General features: G+C 43.4%; 1 protein-coding gene across 2 annotated transcripts; it reads right to left on the bottom strand.

Annotated features, from left to right (window-relative positions):
- Positions 1-5,054: 5,054 nt before the first annotated feature.
- Positions 5,055-18,372, bottom strand: OTOL1 (otolin 1). Of its 2 annotated transcripts, XM_056359202.1 has the most exons (9): positions 18,292-18,372; positions 16,644-16,794; positions 16,236-16,429; positions 15,084-15,185; positions 11,155-11,287; positions 9,676-10,035; positions 7,961-8,050; positions 6,979-7,050; positions 5,055-6,833 (listed from the first exon to the last, which is right to left on the bottom strand). In XM_056359202.1, exons 6-9 carry the CDS (start codon positions 10,025-10,027, stop codon positions 5,938-5,940), a joined length of 1,410 nt encoding a protein of 469 aa, XP_056215177.1. In that variant the 5' UTR covers positions 10,028-10,035; positions 11,155-11,287; positions 15,084-15,185; positions 16,236-16,429; positions 16,644-16,794; positions 18,292-18,372; the 3' UTR covers positions 5,055-5,937. The 2 variants fall into 2 exon arrangements, with proteins under 2 accessions (XP_056215177.1, XP_056215178.1); XM_056359203.1 differs by lacking the exons at positions 15,084-15,185; positions 16,236-16,429; positions 16,644-16,794; positions 18,292-18,372 and adding an exon at positions 12,239-12,342.
- Positions 18,373-22,560: the final 4,188 nt, after the last annotated feature.

Raw genomic sequence — 22,560 nt, 5'->3', positions numbered from 1 at the left:
TTTTCTCCCCTGTTTACATTTATTTCTTTAGTATTAATAACTGCATTGGCCACACCAAGGAACGGAACAGGCATTGCTGATAGCCAGTACGTGTGACTCAGTGCACAGAACAGCCCCAGCACCCAGAGACACCCACCAGCATGTCAGTCCCCATTTAGATACCCTGAAAATAAGCAAAGCAATGCCTTCCTCCCATGCATGACCCCACAGCAAATACGCAGACACATCACAACATCCATCCGCATTGGCATGTGCAAGCATAAAGCTGCACACACAGGCACAAGCCTTTAAGGCCAAAGTGAACCATTTATTTATTTTTTTTTAAATTTAAATACTCATAGACATAGTCCCATAAGTAATTTCAAATCCCTTGACCATAAAAAGGATTTATAGCAAAACAAGATTTAAATGCTGTGGAACCAGCTGTGTGGGGCTTTTTGACTGAATACCAGAAAACTCAATCACCATAATTTATTAGTTTAATCACTCAGTGTGCATGGTTTTTTGCTTGATTTCATGGCCCTAATGTCACAATCTGATACCAGCCCTTCAGCTTGGTGCGTCACTCACTCACCCCCCAGTGTCCCATGAACAAATACCCGTTTCATGAAAAAAATTCAGAGACATCTCAGTTCTAACATGACTTACTCCTTTTTTTTTTTAATTTGAGTCAAAGTCTGGAGCATCTCAAACTTAAAAGATAGGCTTGAAGGTTGCAAAACCAAGCTTAAAATGAGAAAGATTAGCTAAAACAGAGCCAGGGCATTTTCTATCCACTCTCAATTTTATCTCACTGAAGTCAGAGATTGCCTATAAAAGGAAAAAAGTATGAAAGTTTGGGCTACAGTGAGGAGAATTTCACCCAGAAAGTCTTTTCATCAAAATGGAAAATCCCTGCTTGAAAAACAGGATTCATCTACAAAAAGCTAAAGCAATTCAAAGAAGTCATTAACACACACAAAGTGATTCAAATCTACCCAAAAATTGACTTCGCAACTTTTAATATGTGCATCTCCATTTAGGCACCTCTACAGAAGACTATAGATGTTGTTAAACCAGACCTTGTAACACCATGCAAGAGCAAACCCTTTTCATTTTGAAATTAAATCATTGCACGGTGCAGTGCTCTGCCATTCTGAAACAATTTCAAGTAATATTTCTGAAACTCCAGCCTCAGAGGTACAGCTTTGCAGACAAGGCACATAAAACTGTGACAGAGCTCTTACTGTGAATAAATAATGGTGGCTATATCTAGAAAACAACGCCAGCCCACACACCACTTGATAAATATCCCCTATTAAGCAGCTCCAGCATTTTACAAGCGTACTGGATAACCGGCAGTGATCACACTATAATCCATTTTAATTCACGTTGAAAGGTGGGGTTTCTCCTTTCAACAGAGAAAGTCTTTCTGCAGCCAAGTGGTTGCAAGCAAACTTATGGATCTCTGAAAAAGCAAGACATATTTCAGCTGAAATACCTGAATTTGGGCTATTATACTGTGTTTTCAAACCTGTTACACATTCCTCTCTCAAAGTCAGTGTGCCTTCACCAAAACACATCCATTTTCATCCAAACCAGTCTATAACAGCACATGCTTGCTTACCTGGCCACTGCCTGAGACACAGCATATTGATCCAGGAGGGAAGGAGGAAGATCTCACCACGGCTGGCTACCTTCCACCAGCCAAGACCACCAAGGCATGGTTTCTGCTCCTAAAAAACCAAAGCACTCCCAGCTAGGGTGATATTATCCCCTTTTACTAGCCAACCTGTAGCCCTCAAGCTTTGCAGGTGGGCTTCGTTCTGGGGCAAGCTCAGCCAGGCTGGTGAGCAAGATGAGATGTCTGAAAGCAAGTGGTGGCTCTCAGGAGCACAGGGCATCTGGAAAGCCACAACACAAGAGCAAGAAGCATGGGAGATCCAAGGTACTTGGTGTAGGAGAGTGCCTCTGATACCCCTCTGGGCAAAACCCACAGCCCTACCAAAAAATTATGAAAATAAGTGATAATACCATGGCACCTGGGTAACGTCTGAGACAGGGATGAAAAGGCATGAAAAATACCAGAAGACAGGTGTTTTTCTGTGGAAATCAGAACAGATTTGTAATCTCATTAGAGCTGATTGCAACATGATTTGTGCCAGGCAAGCACGAGTTCAGCACTGCCCTGACACCACTCCAGGTGCTTTATTTACTTTGAGATGAAAGTGGTGGCACAAAGCAAAGCTGTATCAGATAGGGGCTTTATCAAAGTACGAAGAATTATTTTCCTTCCTACAAGCACGCTCTGTTTTCTGAGGTCAGGAAGAGCGTTTGCAGCAAGGAGTCGTGACTGCTCAGGATCCATCCATCCGATACCCCTCACTCTCCCCTGGTTTTATACAGAGAACTTAGTTGCCTAACTCAGGGCTCCAGTATGTTTGTGCTAGCAAGGCACCCAAATCCTTCTGTAGATTTAGCCCTCAACATCCTAATTAAAGAAGCAGCTGCTTTTTATAGCCTTATGTCAGCTTGGAATAATTTTTCTTAGTTATTGAAAACAGCTGCTCTTCTGATTAGTACACTGAGCATTTATTTTCTCTTATACCAGTGTCAAACTGCTTCATTGCAGCACAGAAAGAAGACACTTAGTTTCACAAAATAAATCTGTGCTAAGTAGAAGCAGAAGCAAAATGGAACAAATATTTTGGCATTTTTTAGCATAAATAATGCTACATAATGAGAAAAAGCACATCCTCAATCAATTCATTCACTGTTTTTCTGACACAGCATGCAAAATGGGGAAAGCCATACAAAAATGAGGGCTTTTTTTAATACTTTGAAACTTTCCACAGAACAGTTTGCTTCAGTTAAAAGCTGTTGCAGCAGAACACTTCACCAAAGTGCCCCACAGCAGCGAGACTCCAAATAGCATCACAAAAAAAAAAAAATATTTAATGACCTTTTAAAATGGAAAATGGCTTGGATTCAAGTTTTCTAGCTGAGTGGTCTCGGGCAGGCAACCTGGGAGCAGGCAGGAAAGGGTAAAGCCGGGGCTGTGCCATGCAGGCAGAGCTGGCAAGACCCTCCACAGCAGCATCACACCCAGCTGGGCAGCAGCTCTGCCCTTCTCCTTCATTTCAGCCCTCCTGTAGATCTGCTGTGTTTAAAGCTCTGAAACCCTTTGAGCAGGGAGGTTTCAAATAACCTTTAAAAGACAGAAAAAGCCTACAAAGGCACCAGCTCTGTAAGGGTCTACTTGTAAAAGGAGGAGGCGTGTACGTTCACTTGTGTTGAAAATTTCAACTCATTTGGGGCAATTTTTGAGCCCAGCTGCGGACTGATCTGATTAAAGGTGCCTGGTTAACAAACAACACATGCTTTGGCCAAGATACCAAAGTAGAAAAAATTAGTAATGTAGGGAAACAACATTTTCTAGGTATTATTGTTAATTCAATTTGATACTAGATAACAATAGCTCCCTCTCTACAAAGATCCAGATTTATCCAAACCACCCCTCACTGTGCTTAACTTTCCAAGATACTTGTTTAGTGTATTTTAATTTAAAAAAAACCCACTGTTTTCAAAACAAACATCAACACTTTAAATTAAACTAGAAGTACCACTGGCACAGCTAGCAACCCTAAGAAATTTATGAATATGAAGGAGCTGTGTGTTTTCTCAGTGATTTGTATGCATGTTCCTTGCCTTCTCAGTCAGGGTTTCAGGCAGAAATCCCTTCTACTGGTATTTGGTTAATGACAAAATACATTCTTAGCACAGAAACCAGCACAAACCGCTATCACAGCCTTCGCACATCCATTACGGAGGTTTAGAAAATCAGAGAGACTGTGTTAAGCACATCCCATCTCTTTCCCCAGGATCTGCAAGTCTGGACATTTGCACAGCCTGAATGGTCTCCAGCTGCTCCTATTAACCTGCTCTCAGAGCACCTTTGCAGGATTTAAGCAGCTCAAAATCTCCTAATCTAGCTGCCTCCCCCATGGGTATATTTTAGGCAGAAAGATTTAGAAGCAAGCAGCTACTCTTCTAGCCTGTATGGTGTTGCTAGCTCCTTTTTTCTCTAGAGGACCAGGTAATTAATTTATGAAGAGGATGAGACCTAAGCAGATTCTTGAGAGACCCTAAATTTTTGCATTGCATTCTTAAAGGCATTTGTAGAGGTTATTTAGATAAAAAGCACAAGAAACTTAAGCAGAAGAAGAGGAAATTTCTAGTCGGGTGTCCATATACCACCATCTGTTACAGGGGCTATATGGGAAGCAGCATGAAGGCACAACAAAAGAATGGAAGGTATTGTGACAGCAGGAATCCAAAATTATTATTACAGCTTCTTGGTTTTGTTCAATATTTAACAGCTGCCAGAGAATTCATAAACTGAAATCTGCATCTTTTATATACTTAGTGCTCTGGATTTGAACCACATAGGAACTCAGATTAAGCACCAAATGAAGTACCAACTTTTTGACAAAGCCAGTACATCTCCCATTTGAATTGTTGATATTAAAAGAGGGTTGCAAAGCTGATGAGCTGAAGGACCCTTCACTGGATCAGCCTTTCAAAACTGCCTTGTTTTTATCTTAAAATTTAACAGCAATTCTCTGCTGTTAATTTTCTCACTGGATTGAAAAAAAACCCTCAGGAACTCTTCATCTTGGTGCTGTGTAAAAAGAAGACACTAGGGACAGGGACATGATTTATGATGGTATTTAAATATGGTCTGGAAAGCACCATGGCATTTTAAGCAAGGAAACCAGGACCAACGGGAACAGCAGCCTAATTCACCCCATCTGTGTTGGGGTCAGACCCAGCATTCCTTGGCTCACCGGGAAAGTGTCCCAGGCTGGCCATTGCCCGAGAAGACAAGTTAAACCCAGTGCCACTGAAGGCTAACTATGAGACTTGAGTGTTAGTTCAAAAAAAGAAAGAGTGATTGGAACAATTCTGTGTGCCTTAGTTAATATGACAAAGGTGGCGTAAAGTTAACTACGATGGGAGAAGGTGCATTAATAAGGAAATATATCCAATCTGACATCCAGAGATTATTTCATGCCATACTTTTATTTCACAAGATTCAGTTCCATTGTGGTAAACCAGCTTTTTAAAACCATGCCCAGACATCCACTGGGCCCTGCCATGGCTGAGGACTCACATAAGTGCCAAAGCCTGCTCCTGGCCGCTGCCACCGCCTCCTCCTCCTCCGCGCAGCAGAGGGTCACCGCACAGCATCAGCCGAACCCTCAGCCGCTCAGACCGGGGGGTCTGAGTAGACTAATAAAGTGGATTTGCATCTCACAGTTACTTTAGAAAGTTGCAAGATATATTTTTGCCTAAGGACAATAAAGGTTTTTTTTACACTTATCAAATAGCTCTAATACTCTTAGACAAACCTTTATATAATTCATGACCAAGTCTAAAGTACTACATAATACTGATTCAACGATAAAGTAACTTTAAATCTTTTCATGTGATTTCAAGAAACCTACTGTTCATGTTCCTGTCTGATTAAGCTCTATAAATCAAACTCTGCGATCTCTCCCAAAAACCAATGGTTATCAGTACTGATTTCCAGAGGAGTTTTGACCACGCAAGGATTGCAGGAACTGGTTGCGTTAAAATTGCAGTTGGACAATGAGTTTCATTACATAATTTGAATAGGCTAATTACAAACCTGACATCTGTGATGTGAAATCCCCTACCCATGCTGGTCCTGCATTTGGACGATGGTTTCTCTTAGCTATCACCCACCTGTGCAAAGGACATGCTGCATCTTGGGGCTGCTAGATAAAACTAATCCACATACTGCAAATATAAATATTTTTGTTAAAAGATCACAAAACCTAGCAACTAACCAAACGATGCTAAACTGATGCTCATTTCTGCTCCCTCAGGCAGAGGGAAAGGCATGTTTCTCAGTACCATCTTTGCCCTTTAAACCTATAGCAGGATCTCAAAAACATCTGGATACAGAAGAAAGCCTGTAAAGACACTGTCGTCCTCAGCGCTGACATAGACCCCGTTCCAGTCCCGCGCCACCTCCAGCCACACCTGGTCGCCCGCACTCAGCTTCAGGACGGTCAGAAAGGATGCCTGGTCGATCTCCTGGCCATAGAGCGTCTCACGGGCTTTGGCCACCTTCCTGCTGCGGGCGACGAGGCTGACGCGGGCTGGGCGCCCTCTCACCGTCAGGTGGTAGGCGAAGACGTACGCCCCAGGCACGCTGCAGTTGAATTTCCCCGTGGAAGGGTTGTAATCTTCCTGGTCATTGTACAAGATCTTATCAAATCTAATGGGGACGTTGGGTGGAGGGAAGGGCTTGGACAGGCCAGCGCTGAATGCTGATCGCAGGAGCTTTGCAGTGTCCCCTCGGGCACCCTTTGCCCCACGGGAGCCTTTCTTTCCCGGGGCCCCTCGGCCCCCCTTGCTGCCGGCAATCCCCTTGGGCCCAGAAGGTCCCATCACACCAGCGGGTCCCAGGTCCCCTTTTTCACCCTTAGTGCCTTGCTCGCCCTTTTCTCCCTGTTTCCCATCCACTCCCTGAACACCCTCAACCCCCATCTCCCCCTTGCTCCCTTTTTCTCCCTTTGCCCCCCCTTCCCCTCTTTCTCCTTTCGCACCTTTTCCCCCTGGCTCCCCACAGTACCCCTTCTGCCCTGTGTCTCCCTTTTCCCCTTTGTCCCCCTGTTCTCCATCCACTCCCGGGTGTCCAGCATCCCCCCTATCTCCCTTGTCTCCTTTGGTCCCATTCTCACAAGTGTCCCCTTTGGACCCCTTTTGTCCCTTCAGTCCAGGGAAGCCGTAGTTGCCCTTATTGCCTTTTACTCCAGCTTCACCTAAGAAAGAGTGGGGGCAAAGAGGGGGGGAAAAAAATAATTAAATCCATTAGTATTGGATTGCTTTGGAGACAGAGGGGCATCACCGACAGCAAAGGCAAAGGTCAACGCTATATTCCTGGGTCTCCCAGCCCGTGTTACGTACCTTGCAGCCCAGGTTTGCCTGGATAACCGGGGTTTCCACTTACTCCTCGCTCGCCTTGCTCCCCTTTGCCTCCTAGGACATTTCACCATTAATATACTGTTGGTGTGTTGTGTCTGCAGCACAGCAATCATTACATAGAAGATGACTGGTACCATTTTGCATCTCCCCCTCACTTCATTAAATAAACCAAACATGAGCAATGTGTGTTGTCAAGAAATGCTTTCAGAAACCTTGGCTGAATCTCACAGCTCCAAGCACCATCACACAGACAACCGCATCGACTCAGATGTTTAATCAGCGCCTCACTGGGAGGCAGTTGCTACTGTTTAATGGCGAGATGGAGAAGATGACAGCTCTGCCTTTCGCACTCCACAGTTGCCAAAAGCCTTGTTCAAGAAAGCCTAAAAGACTGTGCTAGCTGAACTGCGCAGCACGGCGCTGCTGGTAACCCCATTAACAGCTTTGCTGTGTGTTTCTCCATAACCAAAGGCAGCCGCAGGATCCTACCAGCAGCGAGTGGCAGCAGGACAGAGCTGCTCCGAGCCTGAAAGGAAGGGCAGGGTTTCCTTTTGGTTACTACTGATGGATAGTAATTGCTCTCCATCTTAGCTGAAATAATTCTGCCTGAGATACCTACACTGAAATGCAGTATCTATACCTGCGTGTAGCTTCCACAGTGGTTTTTTCCTACTTGTGTCCCTTATCCAAAGCAAATTCAAACTCCCATTAAAATCCCATTTTGAACACCCATGCAGAACAAGGAGTTTCGAGTGAGATCTTTATGAGCAGCTATTCCTATACTGCCTGCGCATACGCTACCACTGAGTTATTGTCCCTGCACTAACGCCAGCTAAAACTCCTGAGGTGTCAATCTGTATCAGTATACTCCATTTCCTTTTAAAAATATGTTTTCATATAATTTTGTCATATTTGATGAGGACAACAACATCTGTTTTCGAAATGAGCGCTTAGTCTGCTTTACCTCTTTCTCCTTTAGAACCTTTTGGACCTTGAGGACCTGGGGCTCCCTGCAGACCTTGCAGACCAGCATCTCCCTTTTCCCCCTTGGGACCTGTAACATAATCACATCAACAGTATTATCTTAGTAACTCAAAGGTTTACCTTTATAAAGAAAAATTGCAGTAACACCTAAGCAGCCTTGAGGAGTGCGTGTAAGGCAAACTCCGTTTCCACCACCCTGGCAAGAGCTGGCCATTTTCTTTGACATTATACAACCAATGCAAAGAAAGCGTGAGACAGACGGGTTTGGCCCGAGCCCCGCTCCCCAACACCTTGCAAACACTGCAGCCGAGACCTTACAGCGGGGCGAAAGGTGCGGGGTGGCCCGGGCAATGCCGCCCTGCTCGTGCTGAAATTAGTGGGGTGCATGCTCACGGGTCCCCTGGTCAGGCACGCAGCTCCCCAGCCTCTTCCTTTCAGCTACTGTAATCCCCAAACCTTACAGTTTTGCATTTCACTCTTGGCTGTAGGTAGACTTTTTAAAACCAACTTTCAGCTGCCTCAGAGTCACAGGAGCTCAGACATTCATAAAACATCAGAAGTAATCTGTGTTTAATATTTGAGTGCATCTAAAGAGCTCCCATAGCTTCATAATTGCCCCTCTCCCTAAAAAGAATTAAGTCTGCAAATATAAAAGTGGAACCTGGCAGACAGCTCCACGCTGCATAAAGGATAGGTTGAAAGGCAAGCAAGCTGGCTTCAATCTTTTTTTTATATACTTTTTCATCCACTTGGGAATCTAAAGACTCCAAGTGCATGTCTGGGAGCAGGCTGTGGCAGCTTCAGTCATCACAACACACCCATTTGACACAAGGGCTTTTCCATCAACACTCAGGAGACGTATGAATGCAAACTCCCTCTGCAGCCACTATAATTTCCATTAGCCAATCCCTCCCGAGCTATGGGAAGTGAAAATCCCTCGAGTACATTGTATTGAAAGAAAATTATTTCATGATTTTACCACCTTTCCTCAGATGAATAGTTTCTGTCTCCAGTATTAGTGCTATTGAAGTGAACATTTGCAGACTAATGCACTATTCGTTATAGCAGTAGTAGAATTACTTGCTCTATAGAGATGTATTTTAGCAGTAGAAAAAAAAAGACAAAGTATATTATAAAATATTTAGGTGCTCTATACAGAGCTGTGTCTTGTGAGAGCAAGTATTTAATTTAAAATTTGAACCCAAAATTCTTTTTGTATTTAGCTTTCTCTTCTCCGGGGGGTTTGGAAATCCAAGAAAAAGAGGGGTTTATCATAAACCTTCAGCAAAGATACAAAACTGTTTGCAGGTAGTTTTGAGGGCCACAAAACCATGGTTGAAGTGAATGTGAAATTAAATCTGTGACTCCCAGGGGATCAGACACAAGGGACAGAGAATCAAAGAGTGCAGCCGGCAGCAACGCGGTATGGGGCCAGCTCTGCATGCGCTCCCACACCAGTGCGGTCCCCAAACTCCCTTTTGGGGGGCTTTCCCACTCATATTGGCATTGTATAACATCTGGGATGTAGTTAGCATGCACTTTTTTTGCTCTGGCTTTACGTGAGGAATAGTCACATTTGGCGTTTGCCGCACAAGTCTTGCCAACTCATTTCTTGAAGGAAAAGCAGGAGATTCTTTGATAAATTCTTTGGTTTATGTGCTTTAGCTGAGAGTGGGGAGGCAGGTACCACCATACCTGGGGGTCCCTGCTCTCCTGGCTTCCCCCGGGGCCCCGCGACAGGTGGGCAGCAGTCACAGCAGTTGAAGAAGAAATCGGCTGCATCGAGTGTGTAGTTCTCAAAGGGGAAGAGCGTGGTGGCCCCTCGGGCCATGGGGCTCAGGGTGGGTAAGTCGGCTCTGCCCGCTGCTGCTGGGAATGAGCTTTTCCCCACGACAGGGGTGAGGGGCGGGTGGGAGGCACCATTGCCCACCAGCTGTAAGGGCTTCGGCTTCGTGTACTTCACAGCTGGGGTCACCTTCACTCCCGCGTGCACAGCAGTAACAACCAGCATCACAAACGCCGAGACGGAGCCCGGTGAGCTCCTCATGTTGGCAGCTGTAGGAAGAGATGAACACAATAACAAATTGCTGCACAACACCCTTCCCATTTGCATGTTCCCACAAAGCCAGAAGACCTGCACGAGTAGTGTCAGGCACATGGGGGCATCTGCCTAGAGGAGTACATTACAAAGCCTCACTTTTTATGGGGAGAGTAAAGCAAACTTAGCAAAACCTCCTGCCTGCTCACCCCAGCTGACCATCACCCTACAGAGCACTTGCTGTCCAGCTGCTCCTGTTAGCTGTGGTTGGAAGTGCTGCCACAGCTACCAACAGCAGTTCAAGGGACTGACTGCGAGTTACACTGGGATACATGATGCCTCTCTTCTGAGTGTATGATTAGGATTAATCCAATAATGATTTCAGAGTCCAACACAACTGCACATCACAAAAAGCATTGCTCTAAAAGAATAAATGGAAACAAAATGAAATATCAAGTATTCCAAAATTTTTAAGTCAATTTTTTCCTTGTTACTGGCTGATTTTCTGGACTTGCATATTCTTCTAGTGTAAACTTTCAGATTTGTTCTTTTTATTTTTAAAGTGTTGATTTAGCTGAACCAGGAAGAAAGAACAAGGCAAGAAGCACACATGTTTTGCTATAGGACAGATGATGCCTCTCAGATGACTTGTCATATAAAGCATCTTTGTTTCTTTTTTAAACCAGTGTACTGACCTGTAAACACAAACGGAACAGACTCCCTTTCTTGCTGAACCTGTAATCTAACCTTCCTTAGCAGCTAAGGCCCTTCATTACAGGAAAAAAGTCACCAGGAGAGATGCTGACTACCCTTGCCACCCAGAGGGCAAAAGGAGATCCAACTCAAAGTCAGGTATTTGGGAGCTAGTTTATAACATCTCTATCTTTAAGAATTCAGTTTTAGAGGAAAGGGTCAATATTTTTTCCTTTTTCACAAAAAACCCAATCATTTAATGGAAAATGGATTATCCACACAAAATCCTCAGGGATCACTGTTGCCATTGCTGTCATTCAACCCCTTCTTCACCCCATCAGCTCCAGTAAAGGATAAATTATCCCTTCTCCATGCATGTGTCAGGCCAGGACAGGATGCCAGGCACTGATTTTTGTCATAGGCGCACATTTGGTCAACCATACCATGAAGCGTGTAACTCCGGGGCGGTTGGCGCGGGAGGGCAGGGCTCAGCACAGGCAGGCAGAGAGCAGCCAGACCTCACAGCCGGCAGCAGGGACGCAGCCGCAGTCGCAGAGAAGGAGGGTCATCTGCCACCTAGGAAGAGAGAAAAAAGCACCAAATTCTCCTTTTGAAGAATATACTCATGCAGGAGTGTTTTGCCACGGCTGGAGGTAACTAAATAAACCCCTAACTTCCACACACCTAAAGCCGGCAGCAGAAAGAAGCTGCAACTTTAGAGACTCAGTAACTTTATGGGGCGATGGTAAATCAGTTTTCAAATCAAAACCTTTTCTATGTTTTACCGTCACAAACCACTTCTGCAACAAGCTCTAAAACCAGACAGTCTCCAATCACGTAACCAGATTGATGGATTGCTGTCAAATACTGGAAAAACATAATTAATAAAAAAATTACACCTTATGCGTCTGTTTAGAAAATAAATTGCTCAGAGCAGGGAATCTTTAAACAGAATATCATTATAATGGACAGGACTGTTCCTAAAATAATTATTCCTAAATATATAAATGATTTTTAATAAAGCTGAAATTTGGGATTTTTCCTTACATTAGCTTACTACCACTGATTCTAAAATCATTCATTTGAATCTCCCTGCTAGGAAAAATTATGATTCGCAGTGGACACAAAATATGAAGAATTAAACTTCGTTGCAGTGACATCTTGTTCAATACACTTGTATTTAATTGGATCCAAATATCTATTCATTGTTAGCATGTGTCCCGTAATTGCATTGTGATAATATATTTGCACTTTTGTTTGGTCCCTAAAATTATAGTATTTAGATATTCCAGTTCCCAACATGTATTTAACCCCAGTCTCCCAGATTTAAATATCAGGGAAATGATTGTATTTTCTATTATTCAATTATTTCAAGAGGAAAAACAGTAGTCCTCATGCAGCTATATATTCATTACAGACAGTAAAACTTCTTGAGACAAATTATATTGCCACTGCATCTTAAATTCTATGACTTCATTGCAAATATCCTGCTTGAAGGCTAAACAACCAGTGCATGCTACCTCCTACCTTATAAACGGTCCTGCTCCCAGGACGATCACCCCTCAATGGCACTTTGAAAAAGGCAATCTTATTTTCGGACAATCAGTTTTATTTGTGTAACAGCTGCTCCCATGGCCAATGAGAGCCTGCATGGTGCAGGGAGAAGGGGGGATTGGCAAAGTCCCCTGAAAGGAGCAAGGTGACCTTGAAATCCGAGGAAATTCAAACACTTTCCCCAGGCTGGGATGCTGCTCTTCACATGGGACTTTTTGGGCTCTTCCCCCAACACCATTTTTCAGGGCTTTAGGGACACTCCTCTTTCAACACACAGCATCAGGTTTTGGTACCATCAGACTCAGCATGAATTTGCCCATTTGCGTCAGCAGGGTCCAGGTTTCTCTCCCGGTATTTAGTGCAATATGGCATCGTGGTCCCCTCCTTGTGGTGGGAGTTCAGAAAGAGTGAAGGAGAAATGACAGAAATAGCTGTATGGCGTCATGAGTGCACGTGTGCATGTGCCTGCATGGAAATGCACCAAAAAGAGGAATTCAGCCTCAAATCTGGGCTGTCCCAGGTAAATGCAGAGATGGAACAAGCAAACATTTTCTTCTCTCTCCATCTCCAGCGCAGATCATGGTACCTGCGGGCGGCTGTGCTGCACAGTGCGGTGGCAGAACACAGCCCTGCTGGGAAAAGGAACAAATCCATCCGAGGAGGGTTGCTACAACGTTGTTCTTATTGGAACCGATAGCCCCTCTGGATTTCACAGGCTAATTGATTTTCCTCACTCTTTCCCAGCAATCATAGCACTCATTTCCTTCCCCAGTGGCCTTAAAATGGGCCAGTTTTTATTCTTGGATTTCCCAACCCAGTTCAGAGTGCAGTGCAAAACACAGGAACGTAAAGGTTCCCTTTCATCGCCTTGTCTTGGTGAAATATGAGCAAGGAAACCACCTCATTCAGTCAGTCTGAATTTACTACATACCAGTACACTCAAAGCTCAGCTGCCAGACAATAAAGGCTGCTTGTTTCAGGTGGGCTTGAGAAAACAATCAATTGTCCTTTAATGTAAGTGGAGAGAATCATAATCCTCCGTGATTTATGTGTGACCACCCTTTCCTGCACAATAGTCTACAGCTTTCAGCAATAAAAAGTTGATTAAGGAGAGTCTATTACTAAGAATACGAGGCCAGATTGATTCACCAGCTTCTCAGGCTATTCCAAAGAAATCAGTTAGGAGTTTTGCAGTGAGATACTCTAACCTAACTCTAAGTGTAGGACATGGGCTTGTCACATCTCCTGCAATGGAACCTGCACCAGCACTCAGTGATGCTCATTCATACAGCTGAAAACAGAGCTGGGTCCTGAATTCAAACAGTTTTTTATAAAAACACTAATAATCATTTTCAATACTGTAATTGGACTCATTGTTTTAAACTGAAGTTAAAAATACTTGTCTTCAGCAGTTGTAATTCTGACAAGATCATGGACGCATAAATTGCAGATAAAAGGTAATCAAACCAATTATAATTAAAACCTTATTTTGATCAAGACTTTTCATTAGCCACAAAAGTTACTGAACAGAAGATTAAGCATTTTTAACAAAGATTACTGCATTTTGCAGTGTTGCCTCCACACTCACTGAAGCTGCTACTCCATATATTTCAATTTAATGCTATATTTGCTGCACACTAAAGCTAAAGCAAGAAACACGCTTTAATCCTAGGTTAGTTTATTTTCCTGAATAGCATGAATAATAGTAGTCTAGGATAGTATTATTAGATTATGTGACAATTGCAGCTTTTTAAATTATACAGTGCTTACCGAGTTACTGAAGCAGTCTGGAAAACTCATGGGCTGAGATTATAAATTAAGATTTAGCACTAGATTAGATTAATCACTTTGTTTATTCAGAGGATCTGGATCTCCATTTTACTGATATAAATGATGCATGTGGGCTGTTAAAATTCCTTAAAAGTATGTTTGAAACACACTCCTAGCCTTGCATATTTGTAGATAACTGGTCTTGATTTGCAAAGTTCAGTGTCCTGGTTTTAGCTGGGACAGCGTTAATTTTCTGCCCAGCAGCCGGTACGGGCTGTGGTTTGGGTGCAGGGTGAGAATCCTGTTGATGACACACCGATGGGTTAGCTGGGGCTGAGCCGGGCTCACTCGAAGCCAAGGGCTTCCCAGTTTCCCCAGCACGAGGAGCTGGGAGGGGACACAGCCGGGACAGCTGACCCCAGCTAGCCCAGGGGCTGTTCCATACCATAGGGCGTCACGCTCGGTATATAAGCGGGGGGAGGTGGCCGGGAGGGGCCGATCGCTGCTGGGGGCTGGCTGGGCATCGCTCAGCGGGGGGAGCAGCTGGTGGTGCATCGCTGGTCGGTCTTGGGTTTTATTCCTCTCTCTCAACCCCCTTTTCATTACAATTGTTGTTGTCAATATTTAACTTTATTTTAATTATTAAATTGTTCTTATCTCAACCCACAAGTTCTACCTTTTTCCCAATTCTCCTCCTCATCCCTCCAGGGAGTGGGGAGTGAGTGAGCAGCTACGCAGTACTTAGCTGCTGGCTGGGGTTAAACCATGACATTAAGTTAAAAATAGCTGTGTCCATGCTACTGATTTCTACCAGCACGTCCACCAGCCATGGGCAGGAAGGGCTGTGATCTTCTGCTAACTGCTGGGTCACTAAAACCTCATCCTGGGGCTTGGCAAAAGCAAACATGAAATCCAATGCATCCTGGAGGAAGCTTTAACCAGCATAAAGCAATTCCCCCAGGAAGCAGCATCCTTGCAACCCCAATGTCAGCTCCCCATCACGATCAGAGATGGGGGGGAACAGAAGGACCTCACCAGAGACCCTCACCTTTCCTGTCCTCTGCAGCCTGTTGCTCCTGGGACACAATGGCGTCCTGAACCTGGATGCCGCAGAAACCTTGTCCTTATGGGATCTTCTCCTTGGCTGCCACTGAAACACAGAGGGACACAGCAAACTGTGTAAATGTATTTTTTATTAAATTAATGGAGTATTTCTTAAACAAGATCAGCAACAGAGATTCAAAAAGCACTTCTCAAAGGGTTCCACTTCCAATTATTTGCAAATGAAAATAGAAAATTTAGACCTGCAGGTGCAAGGTAGACTGATAAATTAAAAAAATCTGGTTTGGAAATACAATAAAGGAGGAAACAGTGAAAACCAAAGCAGCAGAGAAAATAGGCTAGGTTTGTGATAATAAGTAATTTAAAATCTTAATGCTCAACTATCAAGAAGGAAAACTGGAAAAGAGAATATTCACATAGAATAGGAAGTGGGTAAAAATGGAATTAAATTATATTTGAGCTGAATAAAAAGTGTTAAAAGGAAATTAACATTTCTGTGTGAAAAAAATAGTTAGCGCTTCTCACAAGATTTCCCACAACAATTTAGCAGGCTTCCTAGAAAAGGCCCTTCCCCCCGCCCCGTAATTTTATTTTCTGAAACACTGAAATGTGTTTTGGTTTCCTTTATTCATTATCACAAAGCAACTGAGCTAAACAGAAAACAGACTGAAATGAAAATTGTCTGCAATGTTGTTAATTAGGGGAGGGAATATTTCCATAGCAGACAGTAAAACAGATAAGTTTATCAAGTCAAGATACAACTTTTTTCCCCCTCTCTCATGTACTCAATATGCTGTACCCTCCTAAATGTCGCTTAGAGGCAGCACTAAATGGTCAGCAGGAATTCACCCTTGCTGGGTGAAAGAAAAATGGAAGGCTGCATTATTTTTTTTTTTAAGACCTGCTGGAAAAGCTATGGTTTAATTTTCTCCCCCATTTTCCTTCTGTCCCTTCTCTTCTTTTCAAGCTGGAAATCCAGCCAGCCCATGTTTTCCAGGCTGACCTCTTTCCCCAGGGACATCAGGGTGCCCTTTGGGCACCAGCACTCCTTGAACACCAGGTGACCCCATGTGTCTCTGCCAGCCCTTCCCACCCCCTTGTCCTTTGTCCTCCTTGGACCTCTTTTCTCCCCACTTACCTCCCAGTTCCATGTCATCCTGGGACCCAGTTGCCCTTTGTAGCCTGCAGTTCCTGGAGGTCTTCCAGGACCAGTTTGTCCCCTCCAGGAAGGAAGTCCTACTTCACCACTGAGCTCCTGATACCTCTTTTCTCCTGGTCCTCACTGTCCAGGTCCTCCTGGGGGTCCTTGTATTCCTCTCTTCCCAATGTATCCTGGTTTACCCAGAAAAGGGAAGAAATCGTTAACTTCCCTTTACTGAGAGCAACCTGTCAGAATAGACAGAATACAGCTCTGTAGGAAAGCCTTCACTGGTCATCAGATTACATTTTCACCCAAATAATGTCAATTTTTTGCTATGCAACATACAACTACTGAGAACTAAGCTCTAAGCGTAAAAACACCACAATAAAGCAAGGAATATCTTACAAGATCAAAATCTTTTTCCATCTGGGGATACTTCTCTTCAGATGCCACGGAGAACTTCCCGCTCCAGGGACACTGCAGCCGTCCTGGAAACCAGGAGGTCATGTGTGGTCTGTCCATGTGCAGAGCACTTGGGATGGTAGTTTGCATTTTTCTGCAAAAGAATTATGAACTAAATGCTTGAGAGAAATAAAACATAAAACTAATAACAACAAATTTTCTTTGGATTTTGCCTTTACAGTTGTTCTGTTTTCAGCTCAAAATTTGGGGGGGGGGCTTTCATTCATGACAAAAACTTTAAATACTGTGTCATGTAAAAATTAAACAAGTCATTGATGTAGAAAATGGAGCTACTGCTCATGTAGGATTTCTAAATGATTGACTTCAGAAAAATACTGCCATAGGGATTTTCATTAGATGCAAAGGAATAAAATAATATCCCTGTAAAATCAGTATAATTGCATTTAGAGTTATTAAGATTCAGATATCAAGGGGAAAATGAGATCAGACTGCAGCAGTCTATGCCAGTATATCCCACAAACCCTACGCCATATGTTGTTTTAAATTTCCTAGGTCTGCAGGATGGCAGGGCAGTTACACCTAAATAGAGATTTATTGCATTTTAAAGTATAATGGCTAGAAGGATCCAAAAGCTACCGTTTCACATAAATAAGCATTTGGGGAGTTATTTAAGGACTATAAGAACTTCATGATACCTATTACATTCTATTGAGTCAATCACCCTAAGAGTCCCTAAATGCATATTTAAAACACCAGTAACATGTACTTATTTATGTGAGAGACCAGAATTACAGCACACAAGTTCTAGCTTGTCGGGCTGAAAACCTACACTGGTGCTGATTTTTGAAGCCCTTTTAGGAGTGTGAAACGGCCCTGCAAACAAATGCGCTGCCCCATGTGCCGCACCACCCACCGCAGCGGGAGCAGAGTGCGGCACCACTCCAAGCCCTGCTCCGGGGCACGGATCTCCTTTGTCAGGATCTACAGGTGCCTCTGGTCTTGACTGAGAAACACATCCATTGTGCTCCTTGGAAACTCTAGACGGCCAAAGGTAAAAAGTGATAAAATTACCTGGCTCCCCTTTTTCACCCTGGTCTCCCTTTGTGTGCTGGGCTCGGGGATGTCACAGAAACCCTGCTTTTCTGGTGTACTGTTGTTTTCCTTCAGTGTGCTTAAGAAACACAATAGTCCTCAATAGCGGTGCCTTTGCTAATAGCAAGTGGTGGGATAGTTTCCCTCCTCTCCTCGTCTCCAGTACCGTCTTTCATGGAAGACGATATTTGCTGGGGTGGGTCTGAAATGCCAGGCTGGCTGGTGACAGCAGCTAGTCCCTTTGGGGTGAGGGTTCTCAGCCCCTCCACCAGCTGCATGCTGCAGCTGAGGATGCCAAAGCAGCCCAGGAGCCCCCCCAGAAGCCACCCTCTGGGACCACTTCTGTGGCATGTGTCCCCAGCCGGGGACAGCGGGGACAGCAGGTGGCCATGGCAGGTCCCTGGTTCTTGGTCCCTGTCCCCTGCTGTTCCTGGTATCAACGGGAAGCAGCTGAATGCACCACCAGCAAGCGCTTTCCCAGCAAAATGATAACTTCTACAAGAAGCAGAGAAGCAATATGCAAGTGCAAGTATCTCACCTGAAGAATATCTACCAAAGCAGAAGCTTCCTTCCCATCCACAAGTACAGAGATTGTTGTATGCAGAGGACTGGATCCAAAAATAAAGAAGAAAAACTGCATATATTGCACAGTCCTAAAAGAAGCACAAAAAGATCTCCACTGTCACTATTTGCAAGACACAGAGAGCAACAGCTGTCTTATTGCAGCTTCCTGGAAATTATATTTTCTTGTTGAAAACTCTTTTTTCATGTTTAATATATGAAACCCATGAGACAGACCCAGTACCTACTGCCTATGAGGTAATGTGCTGCCTTCACGTTCCTTCATGAGCAAATTCTGCAGCTTAAAGTGGCCACTCAACACTTCATGATGTATATCCCCGTTTTTAATTATTCTGAGATCAAAATAATCCCAAAGGAGGTACATCATGCCTATGGCATATTACAAACCAGCAGTTTTATGTATCCAAATTTATAACTGATTATATTTAAATAGATACCTAAACGATTCAAAATATTTCTTTCTCTCAGGCTGTATATTTGTTTGTGAATAATCTGGGAGAAATCAGTGACCTCTATAAACAGCTGTAAGCTGTAATTTATCTATTTATCTTTAAAACTACTCACACTGTGGACTACAGAACTGTATTTTGGCTAATATCTTAGGAAAGAGATGAACTGTCAGAGTGATTTTATATGAACATCCAACTTTAACTGCATTTTCTGAACAATTTAAAGAGGTGACGGCCCTTTCTGCCTTCTGGTGGGTGCAAGTCGGAATCCAAAGTGCATTTATGTGCCAAAGTAAGAAGGAGAGAGGATCAGTGAGCTGGCAACAGCCCACCTGGAGAAAGATGCGCTGGAGTAGTCAAGAGGCTGTTTGGACCACCCTGAGCACAGAAGTTTCTGCATCTAAGCACTATAGTGTGTGGGGATATACATATATATATATATAAACATATATACACACACACACATGCACATATGTGTAAAAGGGAGTATTTCTAGGAGATTTTCCTGTTGCATATGGTTGAACTCAAAGAATGAAGAGTGCACCATAAAGTTTTAGATTGTCTCTAATTTTTTGTATGCTTGGTTGTACTGCTTCACTTGCTTGTTGTCTCACTCATCCCACATATCTGCCTTCCCCACTTTTATGAGCACATCATGCCAAGGCCTCCTCCTGCAGTGCACACCCCTATACCACCCTCACTCCAATGCCAGACCTGGCAGATGCAGCACAGGCGTTAGTATTTGGGGCTCTTTCAGGAAATAGGCAGCTTCTCGCTTTTCCTTTGCAAAGACCCTACAGGCTATAAAGGCCAAACACTTATAGTTCAAAACTTGGTCAAAAATAGCGAACCAGTATTGTTTCAAAATTCATACTCTAATATTCAAAATTTTAAAAATTTTGTTTGTTTGTTTCTTTGTTTTTTTGTGTTTGGAGGGGTTTTTTGGTTTGTTAGCCTTTTATTTTACCAATAAGGAGAGATTTGGCCATACAGCTGCTGCTGTATTTGGATCAGGTGCAATTATTCTCATGTATGTAAAGTTCCCATAAAGTTCCACAGACAAATAAAATTGACTTGGCTAGCTGCCAAGTTTTAGGATATTTTATTTTTTTTTTACTATTACAACAGGCAACATTTACCGAAGGTGTATGCTGGGATCACTAACACAGCAGCAGCCTATTAACCAGCAAAGGCCAGGTGTTGTTTTCTAAGAACCTTCATGCCAGCACTGTGGATTAAGCCAAATATTATCAGTTTTCATCTAGTTATTTCGCAGAGGGTCTCTCTAGCTCCATAACCTGCCACATTCCCTTCTGAAAGAAAAAAAATAATTAAAATCAGGAGCTTATGCCCACAAACCTTCTTTCTAAAAAGGGAGATGTAGTATCAAGCAGCAAGTCAGGCAACAGTACTGCCAACCCTCATAGTTTTGCCATGAGACTTAGGATATTTAGTACTCTTAAACCTTAATCTCTTAAAACCCTGTGATTGCAGAAAACTGCAGATTTTATTTTAGAAAGTCAGTTCTGAGCCTTGTGTAAAAAAGGCTCAGTCTCTAGAAGGCAAATGACAAAAATCCCAAATGTAGTTATATTTAAATTTTTCCAGTCTCATAACTTGAGAAGAAATTACTCACAGCTTGTAATATTTAAGGGACTTCAACCTGGTAGCTACAATTTTTGCACAAAGAGATAAGCCATGTTTCTGATTTCTGAGTTGGATTGTGCCCTTGCCAGTATTAAGATGTACACATATGAACAGCATCAACTAAAATACCAGGATGGTGGACTCAGTGACAGACTCAGCCTCTCCCTAGTCCTCAGCTACACTACCAGGCTTTTAATTATTGTAGGTTTTAAACAAAGTCTACGCTCAAGCTGCACCTGCCCAAGAGATGGCAATGTCTCACTGTCACACAGCCTGTCCAAGGCAAAGTGCTTTGCATTAGCAAAAGGTTTTGTCTTCAGCTTATTATTCCACCCTAAACACTGCAATCATTACCTATTTTAATACTGTGAAACCCAGTCAGCCTGAAACTACCCAAGTTAATAGCATCTTAAGAAACAAAGGGCTTCTAGATCTCCACAACAGCAAATTTTATTTAGCAGAGAATCTTGTCCTGCTCCTCTGTGGCACAACGTCAACACACAGTGATGCATACGCCTTTGCAGGCTCTTTTGCATCAGGAGGTGTTGCAACACCCCTTGGAAATAAGGAAATGGAAATATCCGTTTTCCTTTAACCCAAATTCTTCTTTGCTCTGGCAAATGTATGCTTTGTAATAAAGAAAAGTTACAGCACAGGTCACGGTGTTTTAAAGAATCATGTGCTGCAACCTTAAAATCATGACAGAAAGCAAGAAATCTGGGAACAAAACCATGTCTGTGTGCTGGACTCAAAATTCGTTGGGAGTTTATAGTGTTTACAAAATTAAAAAGCAACAGAGGAGAGGGAGAGAATTGTTTTTATACAAACGAGATTCAGGGGACTTTGGATCAACACTAAAGTCATGGGAAATATTTCCACTGATTTATTCAGAATAAATGCCTAATTACTCACGCAAGGTGAAAATTAACTATCCTAGAAGCACAACTCCCCATGTAACAACTGGCGAAAGGCAGTGTGAGAAGAACATCGTGGTCTGGGGCTCGTTTCACACCTCAGCATGCTCAGAGATGAGCTGCAGAGGCAGCGAGGTGCACGTCGAGGTTGTTACACCCGTGGTCTCCTGTGCGGTGGCCGCAGTCACCAGTGTGGGGCTGGAAGAGCATCTGCTGGCTCCACCACAGCTCTGTTACAGGACTTCCATACATAGGAGTATCTCATGCTCTGTGGGGTTACACTCCCACCCACCAAAGTACCATCCATCTTTCTCCCACATATATCTATCCCAATTTTCCCTGAAGACCTCCTGAAAGGAACCACTGTGGAAACCTCGCCCCCTCCTCTGCACCTCACCCAGCAGCAGCAGAGGCAGCAAAAGAATAATACAGGGGAATATATAATAATAATAATAAATTATAAATATAAATAAACCAGAAGATACATAGTATTCTTTAGATCTTCTGCTTAGAGCAGGAGCAGAGTAACCTCCTTTCTGTCTCTCATGGCAGGCCTTGGAAAGGGAGAAAAAGCAAAATGTGCCTCAGCGGTTAGGATTTCTACAGCAGAAGCTGCTGTTTGCAAGGAGGCAACAGAGCCCGGTTTGGACTGCAAATGTAGTGACGAGCTTTGCCATATGCCAGAACTTGTGATGAAATGTAGCATATTTTTACAAGCAGAGCTGAAAGACAAAGGAGGAGGTTTCCACACTGGCAGGTGCAGCTGTAAATAAACAAGGATGAGGAGGCAGAAGGTGGGATGGAGAAGGATAACACAGGAAGTTTCAGAAAATGTGGAGGACAGCTGCTTCAGCCAGAGGCTTAGCACAAGAGGGCACTCAAAGTGCTCCCAACAGCCCTGCCAAGGATGGTTTTACATCCCGCACCATCCAAAAATGAAGCACAAACACCCCAGCCCAAAACCTTAATCATCCCCACAGACCCTGGATGTCACGCTCCACATCCTGAGCATCCTGCTCCATCCAGAACAAGCGCAGCAGGATACAACAAACATTTTCCTGGAATAACTTATCAACAGCTTCTAGACCAAAATGGAATTTTTGAACACTGAATAGATGTGATCAATAGATAAAACACAAAATATCAGGTACCTGTGAGACCTACATTTTTTCAAACTTGTTTCCATTGAGAGCAGTAATAAAGGCTGAATCTGTA

The sequence above is a fragment of the Falco biarmicus genome, chromosome 13, assembly GCF_023638135.1.
Source record: "Falco biarmicus isolate bFalBia1 chromosome 13, bFalBia1.pri, whole genome shotgun sequence".
Classification (NCBI taxonomy): Eukaryota; Metazoa; Chordata; class Aves; order Falconiformes; family Falconidae; genus Falco; species Falco biarmicus.
The sequence above is the reverse complement of the archived record's forward strand: the minus strand, read 5'-3'. Positions and strand labels throughout refer to the sequence as shown.

Excerpts from the sequence above, each read along its gene's own strand:
- OTOL1 (XM_056359202.1), bottom strand. The coding sequence starts at position 10,027 with ATGAGGAGCTCACCGGGCTCCGTCTCGGCGTTTGTGATGCTGGTTGTT. Across the intron at positions 7,051-7,960 it reads AGGTTCTAAAGGAGAAAGAG|GAGGCAAAGGGGAGCAAGGC; the intron begins GTAAAGCAGACT and ends GAAATGTCCTAG. Across the intron at positions 6,834-6,978 it reads AGGCAAACCTGGGCTGCAAG|GTGAAGCTGGAGTAAAAGGC; the intron begins GTACGTAACACG and ends ACTCTTTCTTAG.